The 23,388-nt window shown below is 43.2% G+C and overlaps 1 protein-coding gene across 4 annotated transcripts; it reads left to right on the plus strand.

Annotated features, from left to right (window-relative positions):
- On the plus strand, positions 1-23,061 carry LOC5564821. 4 transcript variants are annotated; one of them, XM_001649134.2, is made up of 2 exons: positions 1-582; positions 22,887-23,061. In XM_001649134.2, the coding sequence occupies exon 1, from the start codon at positions 40-42 to the stop codon at positions 568-570; it is 531 nt and encodes a 176-aa protein (XP_001649184.2). In that variant the 5' UTR covers positions 1-39; the 3' UTR covers positions 571-582; positions 22,887-23,061. The 4 variants fall into 4 exon arrangements, 1 of the variants encoding a protein (XP_001649184.2); XR_002499777.1 differs by lacking the exon at positions 1-582 and adding an exon at positions 21,439-21,870; XR_002499778.1 differs by lacking the exon at positions 1-582 and adding an exon at positions 21,905-22,266.
- Positions 23,062-23,388: the final 327 nt, after the last annotated feature.

Raw genomic sequence — 23,388 nt, forward strand, 5'->3', positions numbered from 1 at the left:
CCAAATTTCAATCAGTTGCTCCACAATCTCCAATACAAAATGTTGCAGAAAATCGCGGTTGCCATAACGTTACTCTCCCTATTGACCGTCGCCGCCGGCTTCGAATCCGACTACCGCAAGTATTTGCGGACGCGCGCTCCACGGCTTCACGGCGAAGTGCACGTTGAAGAAGTGCTCGAAGTGTTCAAATCCGGTGATCGCCCACCCCGATACGGTGTCTACAATCAGGAAGTCAACGCATTCCTAGCGAACGATTATCTCCAGAAGCGCAGACGCACGACGACCACTACAACCACGACAACTACGAAGGCCCCACATGTAACGAACCGTCCAACCTATCCGGTGCCCAACGGAGACAACAAGAATCCGGACTATACGGAACTTTTGCGTCCGACCATCTCCATGACCAAGTATCCCGTTCCTTTGGCGCAAACTTTCATCATTCAGGAAGCGAGAGCGGCTTTGAACCAGGCGAAAGTGGAGCCCACAGATCAGTTGGCAAGCGTAGCGAAAAAAGCCGACGCGGTCGACTATCAGTACTCGAACGAGGAGGACTATCTTGAGTCGTAGATGCGATGGAAGGTGAGTGAGGAGATCACCTAAAATTTTATTCTACATATCTAGAAAAAAATGTCTAGAGGAAAGCGGGACAGTTTGGCCACCTTAAGAAAAAGTTGATGAAAGTGCTAAAAATATAATGAAATCTTCAAGTTTTAGCATGATTTTCAACAATTTATAGAGTGATACAAAAGGTTCCCATGATTTTCGTTATCTAATAAAGTTCATGAAATAATGAATGATTTTTCAAAATTTGATATTTTTCGTGTCGATTTCTCACCGATATGGTAATATGAGCATCTTATACTAAAATCTGAAATTATCTAGTCACACTCCAACCTCTTCTTACGACTGTTTTTTTACCGACGGTTCTTTTTACGACCACTTTTTTACAACCGAAATTCAGATTAACGACCGTTTCAATAAATGATCAATATCTTAAAAAGTATTCAAAATAGGGGGTCATGATGTTCAGTAGTTCAAGGGCTAACATATGGTGACCATTGAATTGCGGAATTCTGCTGCAAGGTGGCGCTAGTGAGCATCGAATTTTTGTTTTGCGGGTATCTCAGGATCCTGACCACTTAGAAAAATGACGTCTTCGGCAAATTTGTTCATTAGCTCAAGGACGTTTGGGAGAGTAATTGCATGATAGTTTTCACACTCCAGTTTGTTGCTTTTTTGAGATAAGGCATAAGACGCCTTGCTTCCACTTCTGCGGTAGTTGTTCGTTGTTCAGAATCTGACTATCAGCTGATGCGGATAAGCTCTTAACCCTATCTTAATGAGTTTGGCTTTGATACCATCCTTGCCAGCGGCCTTATTGTTCTAGAGTTACCTAATGACATCCTTAAGCGGGAAGTTAGTGGGAACAAGTTGGTTTCCGCTGTGCTGACGTGGCCATCACCTTCGACATTCCAAGCCTATTGTTGACCTTCCAAGCCTATGTTCTCTGCGCAGGTGTTCATGGTAGAGTTGCTTCCACCTTTCGATCATCTCGCGTCCGTCCGTCAAGATGCTCGTAACTCTATCTCTGCACATTTCAATTTTCGGCATGAAGCCTTTGCGTTGAGCTTCTGATAGAACTTCCACGTTTCTTGAGAACGGTACGCAAACCCCATCTCTTGGCATTCCACCTCTTCCAGGCGGCGCTTTTTGTCCCGGAATAGGCGGGTTTCCGCATCGATCTATATCGTTTCACGTTTTTACGGGTACCATGCTGCAGCATTGCAACAAACTGTATTTTTCTCCTCCAAAACCTCCTGGCACTCCTCGTCGAACCAATCGTTTCTTGAACTCTATTTCACGTATCCGACAACGTTTTCGGTAACGTCGTTGATAGCTACTTTGACTGTCTTCCAGCAGTCTGTTTCAGTCACGCTAGATCGTACCTAGATGGGCGTCGTTGATGATTGATGGTTTTGGGCGCAGTTTCACCATCACCAGGTAGTGGTCGGAGTCAATGTTAGCGCCACGATAGGTTCTGACGTCGGTTATGTCGAAAGAAGAGCCATCCATCGATCAAACCGTTGTAGATTTTCGATTCTGTTTGCTGTGGTGATCTTCGATACGGGAGGTTGTGCTGGAAATAGGTGCTATGAATGGAATTCTTCCTCCTGGCCAACCTGAGCGTTCAAATCTCGTACTCGCGTCCGAGCTGCGCGTAAAATTCGTCCTTGCGCTTTCGGAGTGAGGGCTATGAACGTTTATGATGCTAATGTAAAAGAACCGGCCTTTAATCTACAACTTGCACTTTCTTTCGTTGATCAGCCACTAAAAGCTGTTCCCAGCTCACGAGTGTCGCCGCAGCTCTGGTAGATAGTATGGTAATCCCTAAACGTGCGCATCATCGATCCTGTTCAGCACACCTCTTGCAGCGTTACAATTCCGAAACCGCCCATCTTCAGTACATCAGAGGGTATGCGTGTGCTTCCGATGAAGTTTAGAGATTTACAGTTTCACGTACTAAGTTTCCAATCGCTAGTTCAATTCCGTCACTGTGGTCTTTGCCGATTGTTCTGATCCGTGTTCTCTCGTTGACGTTCCTGTACTAATGTGTTTTGGCTAGCAGGGCTTGACCGGGCCCTGGATCCGGTTTACCTGTTTACAGTCAGCCCAAGGGGAGGTTGCTTAGAACGTGGCATGGGTTCAATGCAGGGCTCTGTTGAACTCCTACAAAACCCACAGGTCCGCAAGCACTACTCCGTACAAGCGACCCTTACCGCTTTCGAAGTACTTTAGCATTAGGATCCAGGCTAGCGAGATCCTGATTATGGAAGACTTAAAGTATAAGAACATGGACACGACTACGGACCACGCATAGGAACCACGCTACAGAGCTGACAGACGTGATATTCTGCATCCTTAGTAAAGATGGATGGCATCTCCCTGAAACGGCGAGTGGGTTTATGGTACGGTTTCCCCTCGTCCCGTTAAGGTGAAGATGAATCGAAGCCAAATTTTCAAGAGCACGGATCTGGAGAACCGAACATTCGTTTGAGCTGAAAACCTAATCGATTGGTCACCACCAGCGAGTGACCAATCGATTAAGTTTTCAACTCAAACGGATGTGTGGTTCTCCAGATCCGTGCTCTTGAAAAGTTGAGGTTTGGCTTCGATTTATCTTCACCTTAAAAACTTGGTAGACCACCAAGTATGTTCTTTACCCGCCACCTTAGCTGGTGGAAGTAAGCTCAGTTGAACCTTTCATGACATGCGCCAATCTGGCTCTGAGCTTGGCATCTCATAAGGGACAGGGTCAACCCTAGCATGACGTCACTGCTTGTATGCATCACCATGGGATCAAGAAGACGACTACTTATGACGAACGAAGATAGCGGCTCAGAGAAGGGACTCACTAAAATGGGGAATTTCCATAACAATGCCGATATGATGGAGTTCAACCCAGCAGGAGTCGAGGAAGCGAGCGCGTCCCAGTAAAGCGGTAAGGTGCCACGATCGCCGGAGCATTCCACGGAGTATCTACCGATGCATAGCAGTAGCTCGAATCAATGTGAGACACAAGGACAACAAGCACTGAAAACGAGCAGAAAGCGCTGAGGATGAGAAAAGAGTTTGCTGAAAAGGCACTAAAAACGGATACGGAGCAAGCAGTGGCTGACAAGCTTAGGACCTCGATGGAACGAGGTGACAAACCTACGAAGAAGCGAGACAAAGAGTCACCAAGAGAAGAGGAAGCCCAAAAAAAAAGCAGCGCAACGAGCAAGGAAAAGATGTGCTGGAAAAGGACGGAAACGATGACGGATGGCAAACCGTAGTCAACGCCAAAGATAAAAAACAAAGAAGAAGAAAGAGAAGGTGGAGCAGAAAAAGGACGGGACAAAGAAGGCGAAGAGACGTCCGCAGCGTGAGTGGTCGGAAGGAGATGTCATACTTGTTAAGGCAAACGAACAAACAACGTACGCAGATATCCTTCGGAAAGTTAAGGACGATCCGAACCTGAAGGACCTCGGAGAGAACGAGGTTAGAACACGATGCACCCCGAAAGGGGAGATGCTGTTTGAGCTGAAGCGCGACCCAGTGATCAAATGCTCGACCTATCAGGAGCTAGACGCGAAATCTTTGGCGAACGAGGCTTATAGGAACGAGGACGTTATAGCATTTACTCAGGAAGCATATCTCGACAAGATAACAAACGTGTACGAGGTGAGTGAGGGGCTGTGTAAGCAATGCAGCCTTGGAGAGGAGACCGAGGCCATGAGGAAGTCGTACGACGGCACACTGTCAGCGACGATTCGGCTATCAGTTGACACGATGAACAAACAGGTGGAGAAAGGCAAGATGAGAATTGGCTGGTCGATATGCCCACTGAGACTCGTCACACGAGTAGATAGGCAACTGATGCGATGCTTCAAGTTCGGAGAACCTTGTGCAGCGAGATAGCGCTGAGCAAATCCAAGTGCTACAAGGAGCTGAGGCGAGCAGCTGACGCCATTCCCTGGGGGACGCTTATCGAGTGGTCATGGTGAAAGTCAAGGATCCATTAATGCTGGTTGAAACGTGTCCTGAAAAACTGAGGGTTATTGTCGAGGGTCTCTTCCCAACGCATGTTTTGACACCGTGGCCATCAACACCGTATGACGGAGCAAACGTCGAAGATGGTGATAAAGGCCCCCAGACCGGATGGAAAACCGAATGTGGCACTTTAAGCAGCAATCCAATGTTCCGGAGGGTGATGCAGAAATATCTGGACGAAGGTCACTTCCCAGATATATGGAAGAGCTAGCTGCTACCGTGCTACGGTTCACAGGTTGAAATCCTCCTCGCCCGGTGAGGTTTACGGTGGCGGCTTCTTCGGGATCTTCTTCATCGCATCGATCTTTGAAACTTGGTAGAGTTTTGCTTACGAACTATCTTTGTTCTCCTCCTCCTTCTCAGATGCCAGCCACATTCACAGTTTAGGACTGCGATGGCGGCCACAACCATTTCATTCTCCTGTGGACTGCTTCCTCTTCTTCTTCTTCTTAACTGCGGCAGCGGTGATGGTTTTAGCTTCGGAAGCGATGCCAGGCAAACGGGGAGGTCGTTCGCTATCGATGTCTGTGCCTGAGAAGTACGCCCGGTCAGAACAAGCCGATCTGTTGCTTGCTGAGATGCGATCCAAGCAGAGAGTGAAAAGCAAATGACGTCAACTTTTGTCTAGCACCCGTATTTATAGATTTGCTTGAAAGCAACGTTCTCTTAAAAAACAGTTATTAAACTATTTGGATATGCATGTGGAACTCAGTAAGTAAACGGCATGAACCTTTGGTGCCTTGACTTTCGATTGAGATGCTAATCAAGGAATAACGTTAAGCTAGCAAAACGTTATAAACGTTTAAAATTGTTCATGCCGACGTAAAGCTATTGGTTTTGAAATTCCTACGTCAAAAATACTGGTAAGAATTCAGCGAAAAATTGGCAACATCAACCGAATTTCTCACGAATGTATTTTCTTGTAGGAGAAATCACTTATTTTGCGTGATCAAATTCTAAGTGGCACAGAATTTATTGCCGATACAGTCCCCATAATACTCGAAAACATCGTCTTATCTTGCATTACGCACTTCCTAAAGAAATGAATGGGAAACGAAAGTTCACGCAAAAAAATACTTCGTAAAGTATATTCACATGCCCCTTTTGCCATCTCATTTTAAAGGGAATTCCCTCACTCACATTCCGAGTCTTCGTCCACTCTCCAACCCGAACAGTTTCTTATCAGCGCCACTTTATCACGACGCTTCCGAACGCGTCGCGGAATGTTATTTACACTATGACTCCGTGTCCGTTTTGGTACGAGCGCACATCAACACTAGGGTGCGCCAGAAGAAAAGTCAACGTTCTTGGCAAAGCAAAATTTATATTGACGATTCTCTCGAGATTTTGACAAATTACATTGCTGAAGCAAGGGGGATTGTAATACCAAAATGTCAATATAAATTCGAATCCGTGATTTTAGACAATGATTTTAAACTATAATAGAATGTTTGACTAGATAAACTGATGCTTCGGACATCCCCTCTTTTAGAACAGCATGATGAAATCTGTGGATTTCCGCTTAAAATTCATTGGCGTTTTCTACGCCGAACATCACGCACACATTGATGCGTACAAATTTTTTTTTCTCAGTCCAGACGGAGGGAAAACCTTGTTCACATTTTCGATTATATGCGGTTGTTGAGAGAATTTCTTAAGATTTCGTGAATTGTGATTCGACGTGTGATTGGTTTGAAGGTTTTCCATAGTGTAAATCAGTGCCCGGTTAAGTCAGTCACACAATAGGGATACGGATCGTAATGTGGCGTGACTCAGTCACGTTTCGCTCAGTACGTCTTAATCCACGCAATTTAAGTGAAAAAGTGCAAAATGGATAATTGAACTTAAGTTTTCATCGAAATATAGTATTTTGTTGTATTTTTAGGGTACACATTTACGAACCATAACAGTTTTCACAAAATTACATTGGGAAAATAATCTAAATTGATGGTATATTCGAATATCCACCGTAGGGGAACATTTTCAGTTTAATATGACGAATATTAGAACTTGCGATGAAGTAAATCGAAACCTTATGTCTTACAAAATGCTATAAATAAACATATCTTTCATTAACGGGTTGTTTTCTTTTTTCTGGGACGCCCTAATGCACATTTAGCCCGAATAATTTAACAGCGTGCTTCCTCACGACCGTGCAATCAGTTATCTGCGATACTCTCAATCGATCAACTGGAGGCTGTCACACAATCCATCTATCCACCGATCGGTCAATCGATAGTTATCCATAGGAAAGATGCGCTTCCATCAGCTGAAGAGTTTCCTCATCTTGAACAGGGGCATGTTACACGTTTGGCTGCTAATGTCACTGTTCAGCTTCGCACTGCTGGAGATTACCGAGGACCGTATCATCTACTACAATACGAAGGACAAGGACGGTGTGACCACTATGGTGTATTCGAACATCTTCACAGCTCCGTTGAAGTGTCCCCCGGGTTTCGGTCTGGATATGTTTAATCGCTGTCGAAAGCTGATCTTCTAGTGAGCCTCGCAGGTAACTACTAATGGGAGGTTTTGAAATCTACGTCGTGGTTAAAAAAAAATTAGGTCTACCCTTATGTTATATCTCATCTAAAGGGAATTCCCTCACTCTTTCCGAGTCTTCGTCCAAACATCAGCCCGAACAGTTTCTTATCAGCGCCACTTTATCACGATGCCTCTGAACGCGTCGCGGAATGTTATTTACACTATGACTCCGTGTTCGTTTTTGGACGATCGCACATCAACACTAGGGTGTCCCAGAAAAAAACAATCAAAGTCCAGTAATTCTAAAAAACTAGGAAGAATAAGAGGAAATATTTTCAAAAATGGTTCTTTAGGAACCTATAAACGATTTTTATGAAGTTAATATGGTCAATAAAAATGCTGTAAATTAGTAAATATTTTATGCTACACCAAGGCAGCTGGACTATCGCAAAAGATACGAACGCCCAATGTTATTGAATTTCAAGCTCAACACTGAATTGGATTGAAATTCATAACTGCGTCTTAAGCATAGCATAGCATAGACTGACTGTACATGTCAATGGTTGCTACTCCGTGATTGATCGGAACTGGTAATAATTGCTCTGCGATCCAAATGAATAAGCGATTGGAGTTTCCGCTTACTCTCGGAGTGCAATTTTAGCAGATCTAATATTATTGATCAGTAACGACGCCGGCCAAGTCCTCACAGTCAGTTGGGATGGGGAAGGAATGTTAGGGTGTAATGATTGTTGCTTCTAGAAACCGAGAATACCTCTGCATCTCCACAATCACTACGGGAAGGGTGTTTATTAGTGGAGAAGGAAAAGATCTGGGAGTCACCTTTGGTCGGTGATGCGATTCATGGATAAGGAGGAAAAATACGACTTATACTTAAAGCTAGTTTTTATTTTTGTCTCGAAAAGTTTTTGGTAGAAGATTTAAAAAAATCGTCAACATCTATAATGTCGGAGCATTCAAAAGAAGTTTTTATTAATGGCGAAAAGAGAAAAATATATGCATATATTTTAAATTATATAAAACAGGAATAATTCCGACACTTGTAGTGACGAATCATACATAGTTTGTTTGAAAATTACATAAAAGTATTGCTGTGCATTTATGTCTCAAGAAGAAAAGTCTTTGGTAGAAGTTTTAAAAAATACGTTAAATTATACGTCGACATTCATAATGCCGAACAATTGAAAAACATTTTTTAAGTAATGTCAAAAATTTTATATGTATATTAGAATTGTACAAAATAGGCATTAATGCCGACACTTGTAGTGACGAACCACACAAAGTTTGATTGAATATTACATAAATAACATATGTTATCATAAGCATGACACGAGCTCACCAGTTGGTAATCCATCCTCGACTGAACACGAATATCTTTTCGCACTCACATAGCGCGAACAGCAAAACTTCTCGGCTTTCCGAAGCACTGCCCAGCAAAATGCACGAAACGAAAACCAAACTCCCGGCGTCCAGAAAACGAATAGTCTTGCTTGGGCCCTCCGAAACACTGCCCAGCAAAACGCGTGAACCGAAAACCAAACTCCCGGCGTCTTGAAAACAAAGCGTCTTGCTTGGGTTTTCCAAAATACTGCCTGAAATTCATAACTGCGTCTTAAGAAACAAAAATGTTTACGCGATTACCTGGAATCGATCAATGACCTGGAATTGCAAACGAAAGATTCGTACGCACATCCCACACCTATCGACGCCACACAGTGTTTCGTCCCTTGGACAAAAGTCAAAAAATCAACTTTCACGTTTTCAAAGTGAAAGTCATTAAGGATCGTGTTGAAACAAGTAAGTAGGAGTCATTCCGTTTAATTTTCTGTGATATATTTTAAAAATTGTAGAAAAAAGATGTTTCTGAACAATAAACTCTTTAATACATAACAAAATAAAACTCCTATCTTGTTCTAGCCCATACAAAAAAAGTACCTCAAAGTACCTTTCTGAAATCCACTTTAAAATAAAATTTGAAGTATTTTTCAAATTCTGAAAGTGATTCCAGCTGCATATGTTTGCCGATTGTATGTCATTTTATGATTTTTAAGTTATGCTGCCACAATCATCAATAAAGATTGTTTCAAGCAATGGTATTCTGCCAATCCTCGTATTCGAAAAAATCATGTTGTGGATTTCATGTACGGTTGTTATAGCACTTATTCTTTCTCCCAGATATTTGAAAACAAGTTAAATACGTTTAGAAAATTTTATTGCTGCAAAATACACCAAAATAGGGTAAATATAGAAGAATATACGATATTTTTGTGAAGCAAAACTTCGACTGATTAGCAAAGCCAGTTTTGCTTCCGCGCCAACAGAAAATTGGCGATGCAGAGTTTTCCTATTCGGCTGTATGGGAAGGCCTTGCATACCGTTCAATGAATGTTCAAGAAAAACCTATATATATCTTATCAACAATAATGAACCTGAAGAGCTCGCGTTCGTAGCCTATGTATCAAATTGTTTCTAATAATCATCAAACAGAAACCCACGACATTTCAACTATCTTTGTAGAAAAGAAGATAATGATTCGATTGATATGTTTTTGGATGATTAATAGCTGATAAATGAATTGTATTGCTAATAAAAATAAATTTTATATAACCTTTTTTATTGGGTTTGATTTTAGTCGTTGGAATAATCCGTGCTTTAATATGTTTATAAAAATTTGGTTATTGAGACACTTTTACATTTACGCATACCACATACATCGTTTATGCAAACGACTCAAGTACGTTTTCATGCGTTGTTATTTTAAACATTTATTTAAAATCGAGCACTGTTCTATGGTGTCAAATGTAAAACGTGACGTATAAACCATTTATGCCATTACTGATGTAATATGTGTCATTCATGCCAATAATGAGATTTTTTGTGTATAACGACTTTCTCCTCAACTTCGTAGAGCAAAACCGCATTAAACATCCAGTTCTGACTTTTGTCCCCAAGTGCCATACGTTCGAAGCACTGTGCGCCATGCTGTAGAGTGATGCATGAAGCGTTCGGGTTGCAATAATCGTTCCATTTTTCATAAGGCAAAATGTATGAATTTCGACAGTATGGATCGCTACGTGTAACGTTGAGCATTTTGTCTTTTGGGACACCCTAATGCACACCAAAACCGAACCATTTAGCAGCGTGCTTCCTCACGATCGCGCCATCAGTCATCCGCGATACGCTCAATCGGTCAACTGGCAACTGTCACACGATCCATCTATCCACCGATCGATAGTCATCCATAGGAAAGATGCGCTTCTATCAGCTGAAGAGTTTCCTCATCTTGAACAGTGACAAGTTACTCGTTTTACTGCTGATGTCACTGTTCGTTTTTGCGCTGCTGGAGGTTGCCGAGGGCCGTACCATCTACTACAATCCAGATGAAAAGGACGGCGTGAAAACTACGGTCAATAAGTCGTACATCTTGGTAGCTCCGTTGAGTTGTCGTTCGGGTTACGGTCTGGATCGATTCAATCGCTGTCGAAAGCTGATTCACTAATGAGCCTCGCAGGTAATAGGAGAATTTGACATCTACGTCGTGGTAGAAAAATTAGGGATATTTTTAGCATGATAGATAGTGGATAGTGGATTTTTAATAAGGCCAGCAGTTTGGTGGGTGAGCTCCGGAGGGAAAGAAGTAAGCAAGTAAGGTTCAAGTTGATTTCGGCAATAGTGATTGGCATTCTGGAGCTCCAAACGCTGTTTTCAAGTTGGTGAGACAGCACCAACACATGGCGCACAGTAAAAGTCAAAAGAACGAAAGAATTTATGGCACGTACATGGCAGTGAATTGGCCTTCTCACGAGACGTTTCAAATCAGCTGATTTTGAAGCACTTTGACAGTTCTTCTATGGAAACGATGCACCGGCTGCACCGGTCATCCACCTATGTAAACAAATGCTAACATGGACCTGTCACATGAAAAGGCCTATTGATGCTGATATAGACGGATTGAATTTTATTTTACTTTTTATTGAAGGGATTTTCTGACGTAGGCAGGTTCATCCCCAATCAGGTTAAACAAAACAGAACAAGTATTGCAGAGTTAATAAAAGACTTGTGACTACTGACAGCCGCTTATTTAGGGCGGCAAAGATTACTGTGATCCGACCAACTGCTGTGATTTACAATACTCCTCCCTAATCCGAGACACCAAGTACAAAACTGGTGTTGTTTTCGGACAGCTAATGGCTTCGTGAATCCGTCGATTGATTGCTCCATCGTCGACTGCAATATATAGTTTAGCCACTCCTTGCTGCAAACTGTCGTGAACAAAGTAGCAGATACTCACGTGCTTCGTGCGAGGGTTGTACGAGCCATTACTCGCGATGCTGATTGCAGACTGATTGTCGCACTTTAGGGGCGATCCATTAATTACGTAAGACAATTTTGGCGGTTTTTAGACCCCCCCCCTCCCCCCATAGTAAGATTTTTTGTATGAAAATTAAAAATAATTTGTATGGCACGTAAGAAATCTCAAGCCATTTGCGTGAGAACGGTAGTGAATTCGGCCATGTTACTCGGGTAGCGAGAACGGAGTGATGCACTGACGCTGTTATTATAGATAGTCCAATCTGTCTGATCATACAGCTCCGCTAGCTAGCGGAGACGCCTGGTTGTGACGGGAGCCTCCACTGCTAACGAGATTTGATCAGGATGTGGATCCAAATTGACGCATCAACTGAACCGTCAGATCTCCGACCGGGTAACAGCCGTTACATCGATTGCCGTCGAGTAGCGACTATTGAAGAAAGTCGGGGAACCATCTTTTAGGATAGTGAGATCACTATCATCGAAGAGATTTAGTAGGTTATTGCCTCTAGAGTCTGCTGTTTTTCTACTACCTCGCCTCGCAGGTTAGGAATATTTCCACATGGTAGGTAAACACATGCCACAGATATTGTTGGGCTTCCCTGAATATTGACCTTGACAGCTGGAAGTTGGGAGCCGATATTGAAAAATGCAGATAGAATCGACTTAAGCACCCCGAGGGCGACGGAATGACAGAAGGTGCTCCCGCGCTCAAGGTTTCATACATATCTACTGCCGAGTGAGCGGTTCAGCTCTTCGAGTGTGACCCGGTTGTCTTCTTGGAGAGCCAGGATGTGTTTGGAGGAAGCTTCACTTCCCGCGTTGTCTTTCGGGGTAGCGAGTAGAGCCCGATGCGTCCCGAGAGCTTGCAGGCCATGACTTCCCACGTCGTCCAGAGTGAAAGCGACCAGGGTGGAGAAGGGTTCTAAGGGAGCATCAGAAGAGCTTACGATGGTGTTGGGCTTACCACTCGTGTCCGCCGTGTCCGAATTGCTTGAGAACCTTGACTTCCCTTGTCGTCCAGGGATGTAGGCTCATAGGCTTGATTTCCCTTTTCCAGGTCTTCTCCTAGTACCAAAGGGTGTCTGGGGCTCTGGCTATCAGGGATTCTAGCTGGGCAGCGAACAAAGTGGAACAGGAGATTATTATCCATATAACCTTCAAGACGCCGGAGTCGATCCAACGATTGGGGTAAAACATCCGGTACGTTGACGCCCATACTATCTGGAGAAGTTGACGAACTGTTGCTTTGAGCACGATGAGGGAGTCGGTCTGGCGATGTTGGTTGGGGCATGGCTCCCATTTCGCCGGTGCTCCGACGATCAGTTCTCGACCACTCGCGAGAACGAAACAGAAGGCAGAGTTGGGGGTGTCAGGTTTGGATGAGGTGGCAGTGAGAATACAGAGGAAGAGGGATGATGGACTTACCGTTTCTTAAGAAAAAAAATCGGTGTTAACGCTACGGTTAGAAGAGGCTGTGTCGGAATCTGAGAATACGTATTCTAACATGGAGGGCGTCTTGGAATGGATCGGTCTCGGTTGCTTTGGAGTCAAGGAACTGTTGAGACTGCGCTATGGCAAGGTAGCAGCTGAATCCAGGGGTTGCAATATTTTCATTTGATAGGGGTTGCTGGAAGAGGTGTTAATCGGCAAATCCGAGATGGTTGATGGCGCAGTGGATGTAGGAAACAGATGGTACCTCAGGTGTAGCAATTTTAGCGGGTTCTGTAGGGTTTGGGAAGTTAGCCGCGGGCATGAAAGCCTTAAGAAAAAAACAGAGACCAGTTCAGATTTCATTGCTGGCTCTTGCCAGGGTAGCTGAACGGACAGCAATCACTGCTCGAAGTTCGACAATTTCGACATATATGGAGGCAAGGACGGATGCGTGTTGCTCAGTTCTTTCGTTGGGTTGTTTTTTTTTTTATTCTGTGGAAGCAGGGCCAGTTATAGAGGCGAAGATCTTCTGTTACGGTTCTGATCCACTCTTCTGCGGACGGCAAAGTTGGAGATGCCCTGATAGACCTTCTTCTGAATCGTATTTTCGAACTGCCACTGAACGGCTTGATATTTTGTGATCCTCACTATTACAAGTTTTGCAGAAGGTATTATTGCTACACTTCCTGTTATCGGCGATCAAGTGATCTCCTGAATAGTTCCCATATGTAGATTTTTCAGCATGGCATCGCATTTTTGTGCGGCCGAAAGCCAACAGCTAAAGCACTGCATTAGACTGGGACCGACTATTAGAAAGTTCAGCGCCCACCGGCTGACTAACGAAAACGGCTTACGATTAATTGATTTCGACGCCTCCAAGAATATGACTATTCGTAGCACATACTTCCAACACAGCTTTCCATTATCGATACACCCGGAGATCACCACAGCAGACAGAATCACTGATTGACTACGTTCTGATTGATGGGTCGTACTTCTCCGACATTATCGACATCAGGTCCTATCGTGACGCTAACAGCGACTCTGATCACTATCTGGTAATGTTTAAACTGCTCCCAAAACTTTCCTTCGTTAACAACGTACGATACCGACGCTTGCCTTGGTACAATCCAGCGCGACTGAATCTTGAGGCAGTGCCCCTCTTGAGTCAAAGCAGCCATCAACGATGCTGTTGAAAGCATTGGGCGAAACGTGGAATGGAGTTCAAGAAATGGCTGGGTCGGTAAGCGCGGGATGCAATGCTGCAGCATGGTACGCGGCAGAACGTGGAACGATATAGACTGAAGCGGAACCAGCAAACTCAACAAGCAAGCTCAACGCACCCCACAAAGGCTTCGTGCCGCGAGCCGAAATCTGCAGGGATCAGGATGTGAGCATCTTGACGCACAGACGCGAGGTGATCGAATTATGGGAGCAACACTACGATGAACACCTGAATGGCATAGAGAACACAGGCACAGACGGTCAGGGCAGCGAAGGCGATGGCTACGTCAACACAGCGGACAGTGGAAATCAACCGGCTCTCACTATGGGGGGAAGTTAAGGGTGCCACACAACAGCTCAAGAACAACAAGGTCGCTGGCAAGGATGGTATCGGAGCCGGATGGGCTCGGAAAGGCTGGTCTGCATCGTCGTGGCTTTGACAACGCGAGAAATCCATAGTTGGTTTCCGTTGGTGTTCCGTTTAGCGTGGCCCACTGCGCAACAAACAACGACAACGCGGAAAATCTTCGTCGCCGTAACGTCAAGTTTGTGTTCCATTTCACGTGGCTGACACGCTGTCCGTCTGGGCGTTAGAAAAGCGTTTTTCGTGGCTTTGACAACGCGAAAGACCGTGTTTCATTCCGATACTGCTCGCAAAAGTTCCTTTTTTTTTTCGTCACGTGTCGTAGCTTATTGGAAGGATATTCCGTGCGAGTGTTCCACGATTGAAACTCGAACATGACCCGTGTTCCTTGCAAGCAAGTCAAAGCTTACGTGTGAAGGATGTCTTTAAGCCGTACCCAAATACTGTTATTCTCAATATACCCCACTTCTCCGTTTCGTCGAAGACATCACACTAGCCACGCTGGCATAAAAGTATACTTACACACTACAAACTTTGTGGCATGATTTTTCTTTTTCTTCATTTTTCTGGCTAACCGGTAGTTTTATTTTCGCCTATTTTCGGCACTAAAGCTAAACATGGACGCCCAGAGAGATCTCCGCTTACACACATGAGGCCCCACGTATCGAACCCATCAGCTCATGGGCCGGGACCAACTACTTTACTTCCCTTCCGACGGAAGACATGATCAGAGTTTAGGGTCTCAGAAAATCCGACGGCGTCGACGGACCGACTGAGTCCCACATCCTTGGCCTCCTGAAAAATCCTGAATCTTCAGAAAATCTTCAAAGGAAGTAAGAAATCTGGTAGATGAGTGTTTCCCGTCATTTCGGTAATCTCATCAAGCTGGATCAGCAGTTAACCGGAATGTCTCAGCTATTCGTGGTAACCATGTTGACGCGTGTTTTGGACGACCATGCTCGTGAGCTGTGGGAAGCTTCCATTAACCAGTCCAAACTTCCGAAGTACGAACAGATGATCGATTTCCTGAAGCAAAGCTGTGTGATTTTGGAACGATGTGAAAATGCTACTCCAACATCAGCTTCCAAGTTTCCGAATCTGAAGATCCTTCCAACCAAGGGTGTATCCTACAAGACACATGCCGTAACAGCGTCATCGGAATATACGTCCACCAACCAAGCAAGAATTCTTCATGACAGCGATGGTCGTTCTCCGCTCCAAAGGCGGCCATACCCAAGTTCGAGCGTTACTGGATTCAGGGTCGCTGGTCAACCTTCTGTTGGAGATTGTGATTAAGAAGTTGAACCCTTTCCAAATATCTAGCCAATGTTCCTGTAGGTGGTGTGCGATCCCAGATACGTAATCGAGTAGCAGTGGATGATACATCCAAGACCAGCCATTTTACTGCTAACATTGACTGCCTCGCTACACCGGAAGTGACTGGTTTTGTTCCGGCCGTAAATGTCGAAGTGGATTCTTGGCGTATTCCCTACGGTATCGTAGAACATTTTCAACGAACCTATCGTCGTAATCACGATGGGCGATTCGCGGTCCAGCTGCCCTTTCGTGAATCATTGGAACAGCAGATGAGTTCCAGATCTTTGGCTTTAAAGCGATTTTTGCAGTTGTAGAAAAGATTGGCCCGAGATCCAGACTTAAAGGCATTTATTAACGAATACCAGTCATTGGGCCACTGTCGTGATATCAGGGAAGAGGAATATCCGCCAAATCTCCAGACGTACTATCTACCGCATCACTAAGTCCATCCAGTAGTTTCGTGTTGTATTCAACGCAACAGCTAAAGCAATCGAACTATCCCTGAATGACGTACTGATGACTGGATCAAACAGTTAGAGCGACCTGTTACGCATAGTGCTACGATTTCGAGCTCATGTCTTCGATTTCAGCAAAAATGTATCGACAAATCCTCATCGATCCCGCCCATACTCGATATCAGCGAACATTCTGGCGAAATCAACCGTCGGAAGCACTGAAAGTTTTGGATCTGACAACTGTAACGTATGGGACTTCTGCGGCATCGTTTTGGCTGTAAGATCACTCGTCCAGTTAGCTAAGGACGAAAGTGAAAATTATCCAGAAGTAGCAGAAGTGGTACTCATATATGGACGACATCCTGTCTGGATCAAACTCATTTGAATCAACCAAGAAGCTACGTTGTGATCTGAAAGAAGTGATGCTGAAATGCGGATTTCCAATACAGAAGTGGTGCTCCAATTCAGAAAAGATACTTGAAGTGATTGCTGAAGAGGATCGAGCAAACCTAGTAGCCATTCAAGACACCAGCGCAAACGAAGCAATCAAGGAATTTTGTGGGATTCTAAGGAAGATCTGTTTCTGTTCCACAAGCCATTCAACCCAACCGAAAAGGAAGACGGGATGACAAAGAGGCAAATACTGTCACCGGTTTGTGGTAGAGTATTCCTACAATAAAAGAAATATTGATTAAAACTTAAATTGTTCCCTACTTACTTGAGATTTGTGTATCCTCTGAATTGACTTGATGACGATTAATAAAACAAACACGATTTGACAGTTCATTTATGCAAAATATTCCAATTCGCGTCTACGAAGGTAATTACCACAGTTGACCCTATTCGAGTGTACGAAGGTACGGTGCTGCCATCTGGGAAAAGTTTGCTCGATGCGTGAAGCGTCGAAAATTTTACCCGGCAAGGTATAGGAAGCGAAATTTCAAATGCTCGTATAAAATTAACTACAATAGTTATTTAAAATATTTTCAGTATATGTTGATATACTTTTGATGGGCTACACTATAGGCATATAATTTTGAGTTTTATATTTTTTTCTCAATATGCTGCTGATTCTATAGTTGATCAATAGTCTAACCCCGTACACTTAACAGAATTTAATTGAAAAGTGTTTTGAATTTTTTAGAAGAATTTGAAAATTGACTTCCTATGCTTTGCCATGTAAAATAATCGGAGCTTCACGCATAGGGTCAACTGTGGTAATTACCTTCGTAGACGCGAATGCGTGAAGCTCCGATTATTTTACATGGCAAAGCATAGGAAGTCAATTTTCAAATTCTTCTAAAAAATTCAAAACACTTTTCAATTAAATTCTGTTAAGTGTACGGGGTTAGACTATTGATCAACTATAGAATCAGCAGCATATTGAGAAAAAAATATAAAACTCAAAATTATATGCCTATAGTGTAGCCCATCAAAAGTATATCAACATATACTGAAAATATTTTAAATAACTATTGTAGTTAATTTTATACGAGCATTTGAAATTTCGCTTCCTATACCTTGCCGGGTAAAATTTTCGACGCTTCACGCATCGAGCAAACTTTTCCCAGATGGCAGCACCGTACCTTCGTACACTCGAATAGGAATATGCGAAGTAAAACGAAACGGTGGAAAGTGAAACTAGTCTGTCAGAGATGGATTCTGCAGACCCACACTGCAGGCGCCGAGTAGAGCGGATGGGAAAATTGAAGATAACGAACAAGTGTTGGTGAGACGATGACTAGGATGGAAGTGAGTGAGTGTTTCAGAGGGATGATTGTTGAATTGAATTCAACTACATTAGGGTGAGTGAAACGAGACCATATTTGTTGATGTGAATGGTAGGTTTGGTAGATGTATGCGTGTGATTCGAGAATGTGTGGTTGGATGAAATCGATGACGAGGAGTAACGTTCATTCTTGTGACGATTGTAGCGACGAACGGACGTTTGTTCTTTTTCGTGTTTCGGTTCAAAATGGCGGATCAGCCGAATTCAAACGACGGGCAGGATGGAAAAAGTTACCACACGGTTATCCTAGAAGCAAAGATGGTAATGCAATGCCTGTGGACTATCAACCTCGACTGGGATGTTCCTGTGGAAGGTGAATTACTTTGGCAGTGGGCTGAGTTCCAGGATTCGCTGTATCAGCTCAACAATGCCAAGATTCCAAGATGCGTCGTAGTCGCTGATACAGAAATAATGGAGATCCACAGTTTCGCTGATGCCTCCAAATTTGCGTATGGCAGCATCCACTTATTACGTAAGGCTTAAATTGTAAATCCAGGTTTGGTCGACTATAAAATGGAACCGATAGAATGAATTTCTGATGAAGCCATTCCCGAGTTAAAGGATGTGGCCATCGCCACCCCGGCCGTAGTTGGACCCGACATCAACTTTGATCAGTACAAATTGTTTTACAAACTTCAGCGTGTTGACGGTTACGTTGCTCGATTCATTCGCCATATTCGGGCTCCCGAGAATAGCAAGGTTCATGTGGACGATTAACGATACAAGACATGCGTCAAGCAATGAGGTACATCATCCGACTTCTCCAACAAGGTGAACTTCAAAAGGAGATACAGTGCATTCAACGAGGTGAAACCCCAAAGCATCTGGCAGAATAACAACCATTTATAGATGAGGATGGTTTCCTGCGAGTCGGAGGACATCTGCAAGGCTCGAAGCTACCTTATGAAGTTAAACATCAATTGATACTTCCGCAAAAACATCGAGTAACTGAACTGCTGATCAAGAACGTCCATGAAGAACGACTCCAAGAAAACCAATCCGGAGTTTTGGCAGCAGTTCAGGCAGAATTTCTGGCTCATCAACGCTCGTTCAGTGATCCGAAAGGTAATCCACAACTGCATGAAATGTTTCCGCACGAAGCCAAGGATGATCCAACCTTTCTGAATGTCGGGTTAACATCGCTGCACCGTTCGAGTTGACTGGCGTCGATTATGCTGGACCAGTATCAGTAAAGGAAGGCAAACACAAACCCAAGATTGTGAAGGCATACAACGCTCAATTTGTGTGTCTAGTTAAAATCAACTGCTTCGTTTTACGCAATGCAAGTTCATTCCACCAAGATCGCCCAATTTTGGAGGATTATGAAAAGCAGGAGGGAAGGTGGTTAAATCACATCTAGCCAAAACTCTGGGGAACGCTATATTAATCTTCAAAGAGTTCAACACCGTACAAACTCGCATTGAATCAATAGTTAACTTTCGACCATTGTTTAGTTCATCCAATGATCCAAATGACCCGCAACCGATAACTCCAGCTCATCTGATGCTAGGAAGACCACTGGAGCCACTGGACGAGATGACAGTAAAAATCTCGGGCGAACAGTTCGAATTCCGCCGGGGACTACGACAAGGTGATGGATCATCGTGCCTGTTGTTCAACATTGCACTTGAAGGTGTCATGCGGAGAGCTGGATTTAACAGTCGAGGCAAGATTTTCACGAGATCCTGACAACAACAAAAACATCTGCCAGAATAAACGTGAACACTAGCGCCCCTGGTGGCGAAGGGCAAGCTTTTTTCACTGTAAATTATTCTAGAAATGTACACACTGTAAGACCAAAGTACTCTTTAAAGGGTAAAAAAGTACCCTTTTTGAGAGAAACTAGTTTAACTCATAAAAAGAGTAAAGGGCCTTTACTCTTTAAAGAGTAGACGGCTTGTACGTCAAATCAACGAGTGAATTTTACCCATTATCCAAAAAATAACTTTCGAGAAACAGAGTAAAACTTACTCTTTTTTTAAATATTATTTTGTTTTTTTTTTCAGTCGTTTTAATTTATTTCAAATGAAAATAAACAAAAGAAAACAAGCATTTTATTTAGGGAAATTTTATTTAACTTTGTAAACCCATGATTAAAATGTAATCTCCATTAAGTTGCAGATAAGCGATATTTTACATCCATGACCATCATCGTTGCAATCCGGAACATCACGGGATATGTGGTTATGTAGTGTGGGTGTGGTTATGTAGAGTCCCTTATACTCTCCATCAACAAAATCGGCAAAACAGCACACTCGAAGTTTCTGAAACAACTACAAACACATTACAAAATATAATATTCTAATTGCACGCATGAACTTTTTGCACTTACCGGTATGTTTGACTTCAGCCCTTATTTATATTTCTAGCAGTAATTGTTCTGAGAAAATTTCGGTAAACATCACCATCCAATCTGCAAAGACTTAAGAACATTTTCACCCATTAATGAGTAAGCGCTCTGAATTTGAAAATGGGCATAGTTTACCCATTATGCAAATATTTGAAATACCCCTTATGTTGACAGCTCCATATATGACAAAAAAGTGGGTACTTTTTACACATTAAAGGGTACTGCCGAGTTTACAGTGCAGTATTACACAAGAAAATTCACAGGCAAGGTTGTTGCAAAACAAGGTAATCTCCAGAAAGAGTGGAATGTTATTATTGAATTAAGGGTTACGAAAAATTTATTCATTGCGCTGAAAGGGGCCGGGGGAGGTTGAAAATTTGTTGTTTCAGGTCGAAAATTCCAGTCACACATCTAGGATATTACCACAACAGTTTTCTAACAGATAATTTAACACAAAAGGATGTAAAAAGCCAATTATCAGCGGAAAAACGTCCATTGTGCAATTCAAAACGTGTAGGGCTTTTGTTGGCAATTTTTTTGCACTGTAAGGCTGCAAGGCTTACTGTGCTTGTGGCATAACGTCAAACGAATTATACGAGCAAATGAGATCATTTTAGACGAGATTAACGTCAATATCTTGCACTGTAAATTGCAATGAGGCAACAATGTTTTATTCGCCTACTCTTCTTCACATTATCTCTTACTCTAGCCGAAAATCACTTATTGTTCTAAGATGGCTATCTGTTCTGTGCCAAAGGGGCTAAACTTTTTAACACTGGGGTTGTTCCTATTTGATATTTCGTAATGGACACGGAAAACAAAATACACCCATAATTTGAGTATAAACCAAGAGGAGTGACACAACCTCGAAAATCAGAAAAACAAGTTGTTTGGCCGTAAATCATCGAAAAGCATTCCAAAATTAAGTAAACATGAGTTTCTGGCCTAAACTTGAGCATTTGGCACTAAAACTGCGATAGGGCTTTAGGACTTTATTGGTGAGGTTTCATCAAGTAAAATGATATAGAATATTCTACATGATTCTACAAAAGCATAATTTACATTAAAGGGTTGAGCACTTTGACTTTTCGGACATTTATATTGTTGTGGGACACCCTAATGTACACCTAGACCGAATTTATCAGCAACGTGCTTCCTCACGACCGCGCAATCAGTCATCCGCGGTACGCTCAACTGGCGGCTGTCACACAATCCATCTATCCATTCATCTTTCCACCGATCGGTCAATCGATAGTCATCCATAGGAAAGATGCTCTTCCATCAGCTAAAGAGGTTCCTCATCTTGAACAGGGGCACGTTACTCATATGGCTGCTGATGTCACTGTTCGTCTTTGCACTGCTGTTGGAGGTTACCGAAGGCCGTATCATCTACTACAATCCGTCGGTCAAGGACGGCGTGAACAAAACACTCAATTCGAACATCTTCGCACCCCCGCTGAAGTGTCCCCCGGGTTACGGTCTGGATCGGTTCAAACGCTGTCGAAAGCTGATCCACTAGTGACCCTCGCAGGTAACTACTAATGGGAGGTTTTGAAATCTTCGTCGTGGTTGGAAAATTAGGGGTATTTTTGGCATGTGCGATAAGATAGTGGTGCCGAGCAGTGATTGATTCCGCAACGGGACTTTAAGTTAGGCCAGCAGTTTGGTGGGTGAGCTCCGATGCGAATGAAGTACGTGATGAGGTCCAAATTGGTTTCGGCGATTGTGATTACCATTCTGGTGGCGCTGAGCAGCTGTTCGGAAGCTGTGCGCGTGATATTTCGGAATACGCGAATGCTGGATGAGAACAGTCACAGTACGGCGCATATTCTGAGATCCAGTGGAATAAGGCCAGTTTGCGGTGCAGGTCAAATGTACGATTCGCATGGAATGTGTCGTTCTGCAGTGTACTTCTGAATGACAAAACGTAAGTCTTTCGCAACTTCTTTCTTCGGGGAGTTACTCAGCCCTACGTCATCGTTGCCGAAAAAAACGGTCTTACTCATTGCCGAACCCCAAAGGGTTCATTTCGTCACCCTATGTCGTCATGAACCGGCGCGAGGTTCATAGATTCTAGTGTTTGTTTTGGCGTCAATCGGACAACAAGAGAGCAAGATAAGATAAGTCCCGAAGTGTCGCGTTAGGTACGCCGCTTTGGGTAAGGTGTTAGGTATGTTATATTGATTGCACTCATTCGTGCCGAAACTAGTCTCTGGCCAATCTCGATCGTAGTTGCAAGAACCGATAAACTTGATTGATCAAAATGAAGTTGACCTACTTTCTGATGATGCTGTTTGTGATAACCGGTTGTATCGAGTCTGCGCGATCAGTTAGGGTGATTTTCCGGAAAAGCTTGCGAACCTCCGACGGCAATGTAGCCCACGTTCTGCGATCGCCCAATGCCACCAACTGCCCCAGCGGGCAAAAGGTGGACCGAAGGGGAACCTGTCGACTGTCTGTCGATTTTTGAGATAGTTTGGAGGTTGATGGGTTTACAAGAAAACTGCGTCTTGCAACAAAAGTAATATCGGATTTTTTTTGTTTCAGGTTCTATCCCAAGGACTGTGGATCGATCGTCGATGTAATGAATTACTGAATCATTTAAGTGTGAAACTTATGCCTTTAGTTTGATAAGTGTACCGTGATGTGTATTGTGCCAGTCAACCACTTGAGTTGTAATGAATGATGTGCTTAATGTTTAATAAACCAATCTGAACAGGAATGATTTATGTAGTGGTGTAGATAAGTGAGATATCCTTGAAAAGTGATCTGTTATCGTGTTTTAGTACGCCTATCATTTGTTATAACTCTTCGGATATTTTAGTTTGGTTATCCATGTTTTCCAGGAACTGCAGATTCAAATATCTACGATAACATTTTGATCGATTGCCCACTTAGCTTTGGTGAACAATCAATCAGCACTGTATGAATCAATTATCATGCATCAATCGATATCATAGATAGCAATTATATCATCTTTCAAGTGTGTATATTGAAATTTCGAATTTATATCTATTTCATAGATTGTCAATCGATTGAAAGGCAATGC

This window comes from Aedes aegypti, chromosome 1, assembly GCF_002204515.2.
Source record: "Aedes aegypti strain LVP_AGWG chromosome 1, AaegL5.0 Primary Assembly, whole genome shotgun sequence".
Classification (NCBI taxonomy): Eukaryota; Metazoa; Arthropoda; class Insecta; order Diptera; family Culicidae; genus Aedes; species Aedes aegypti.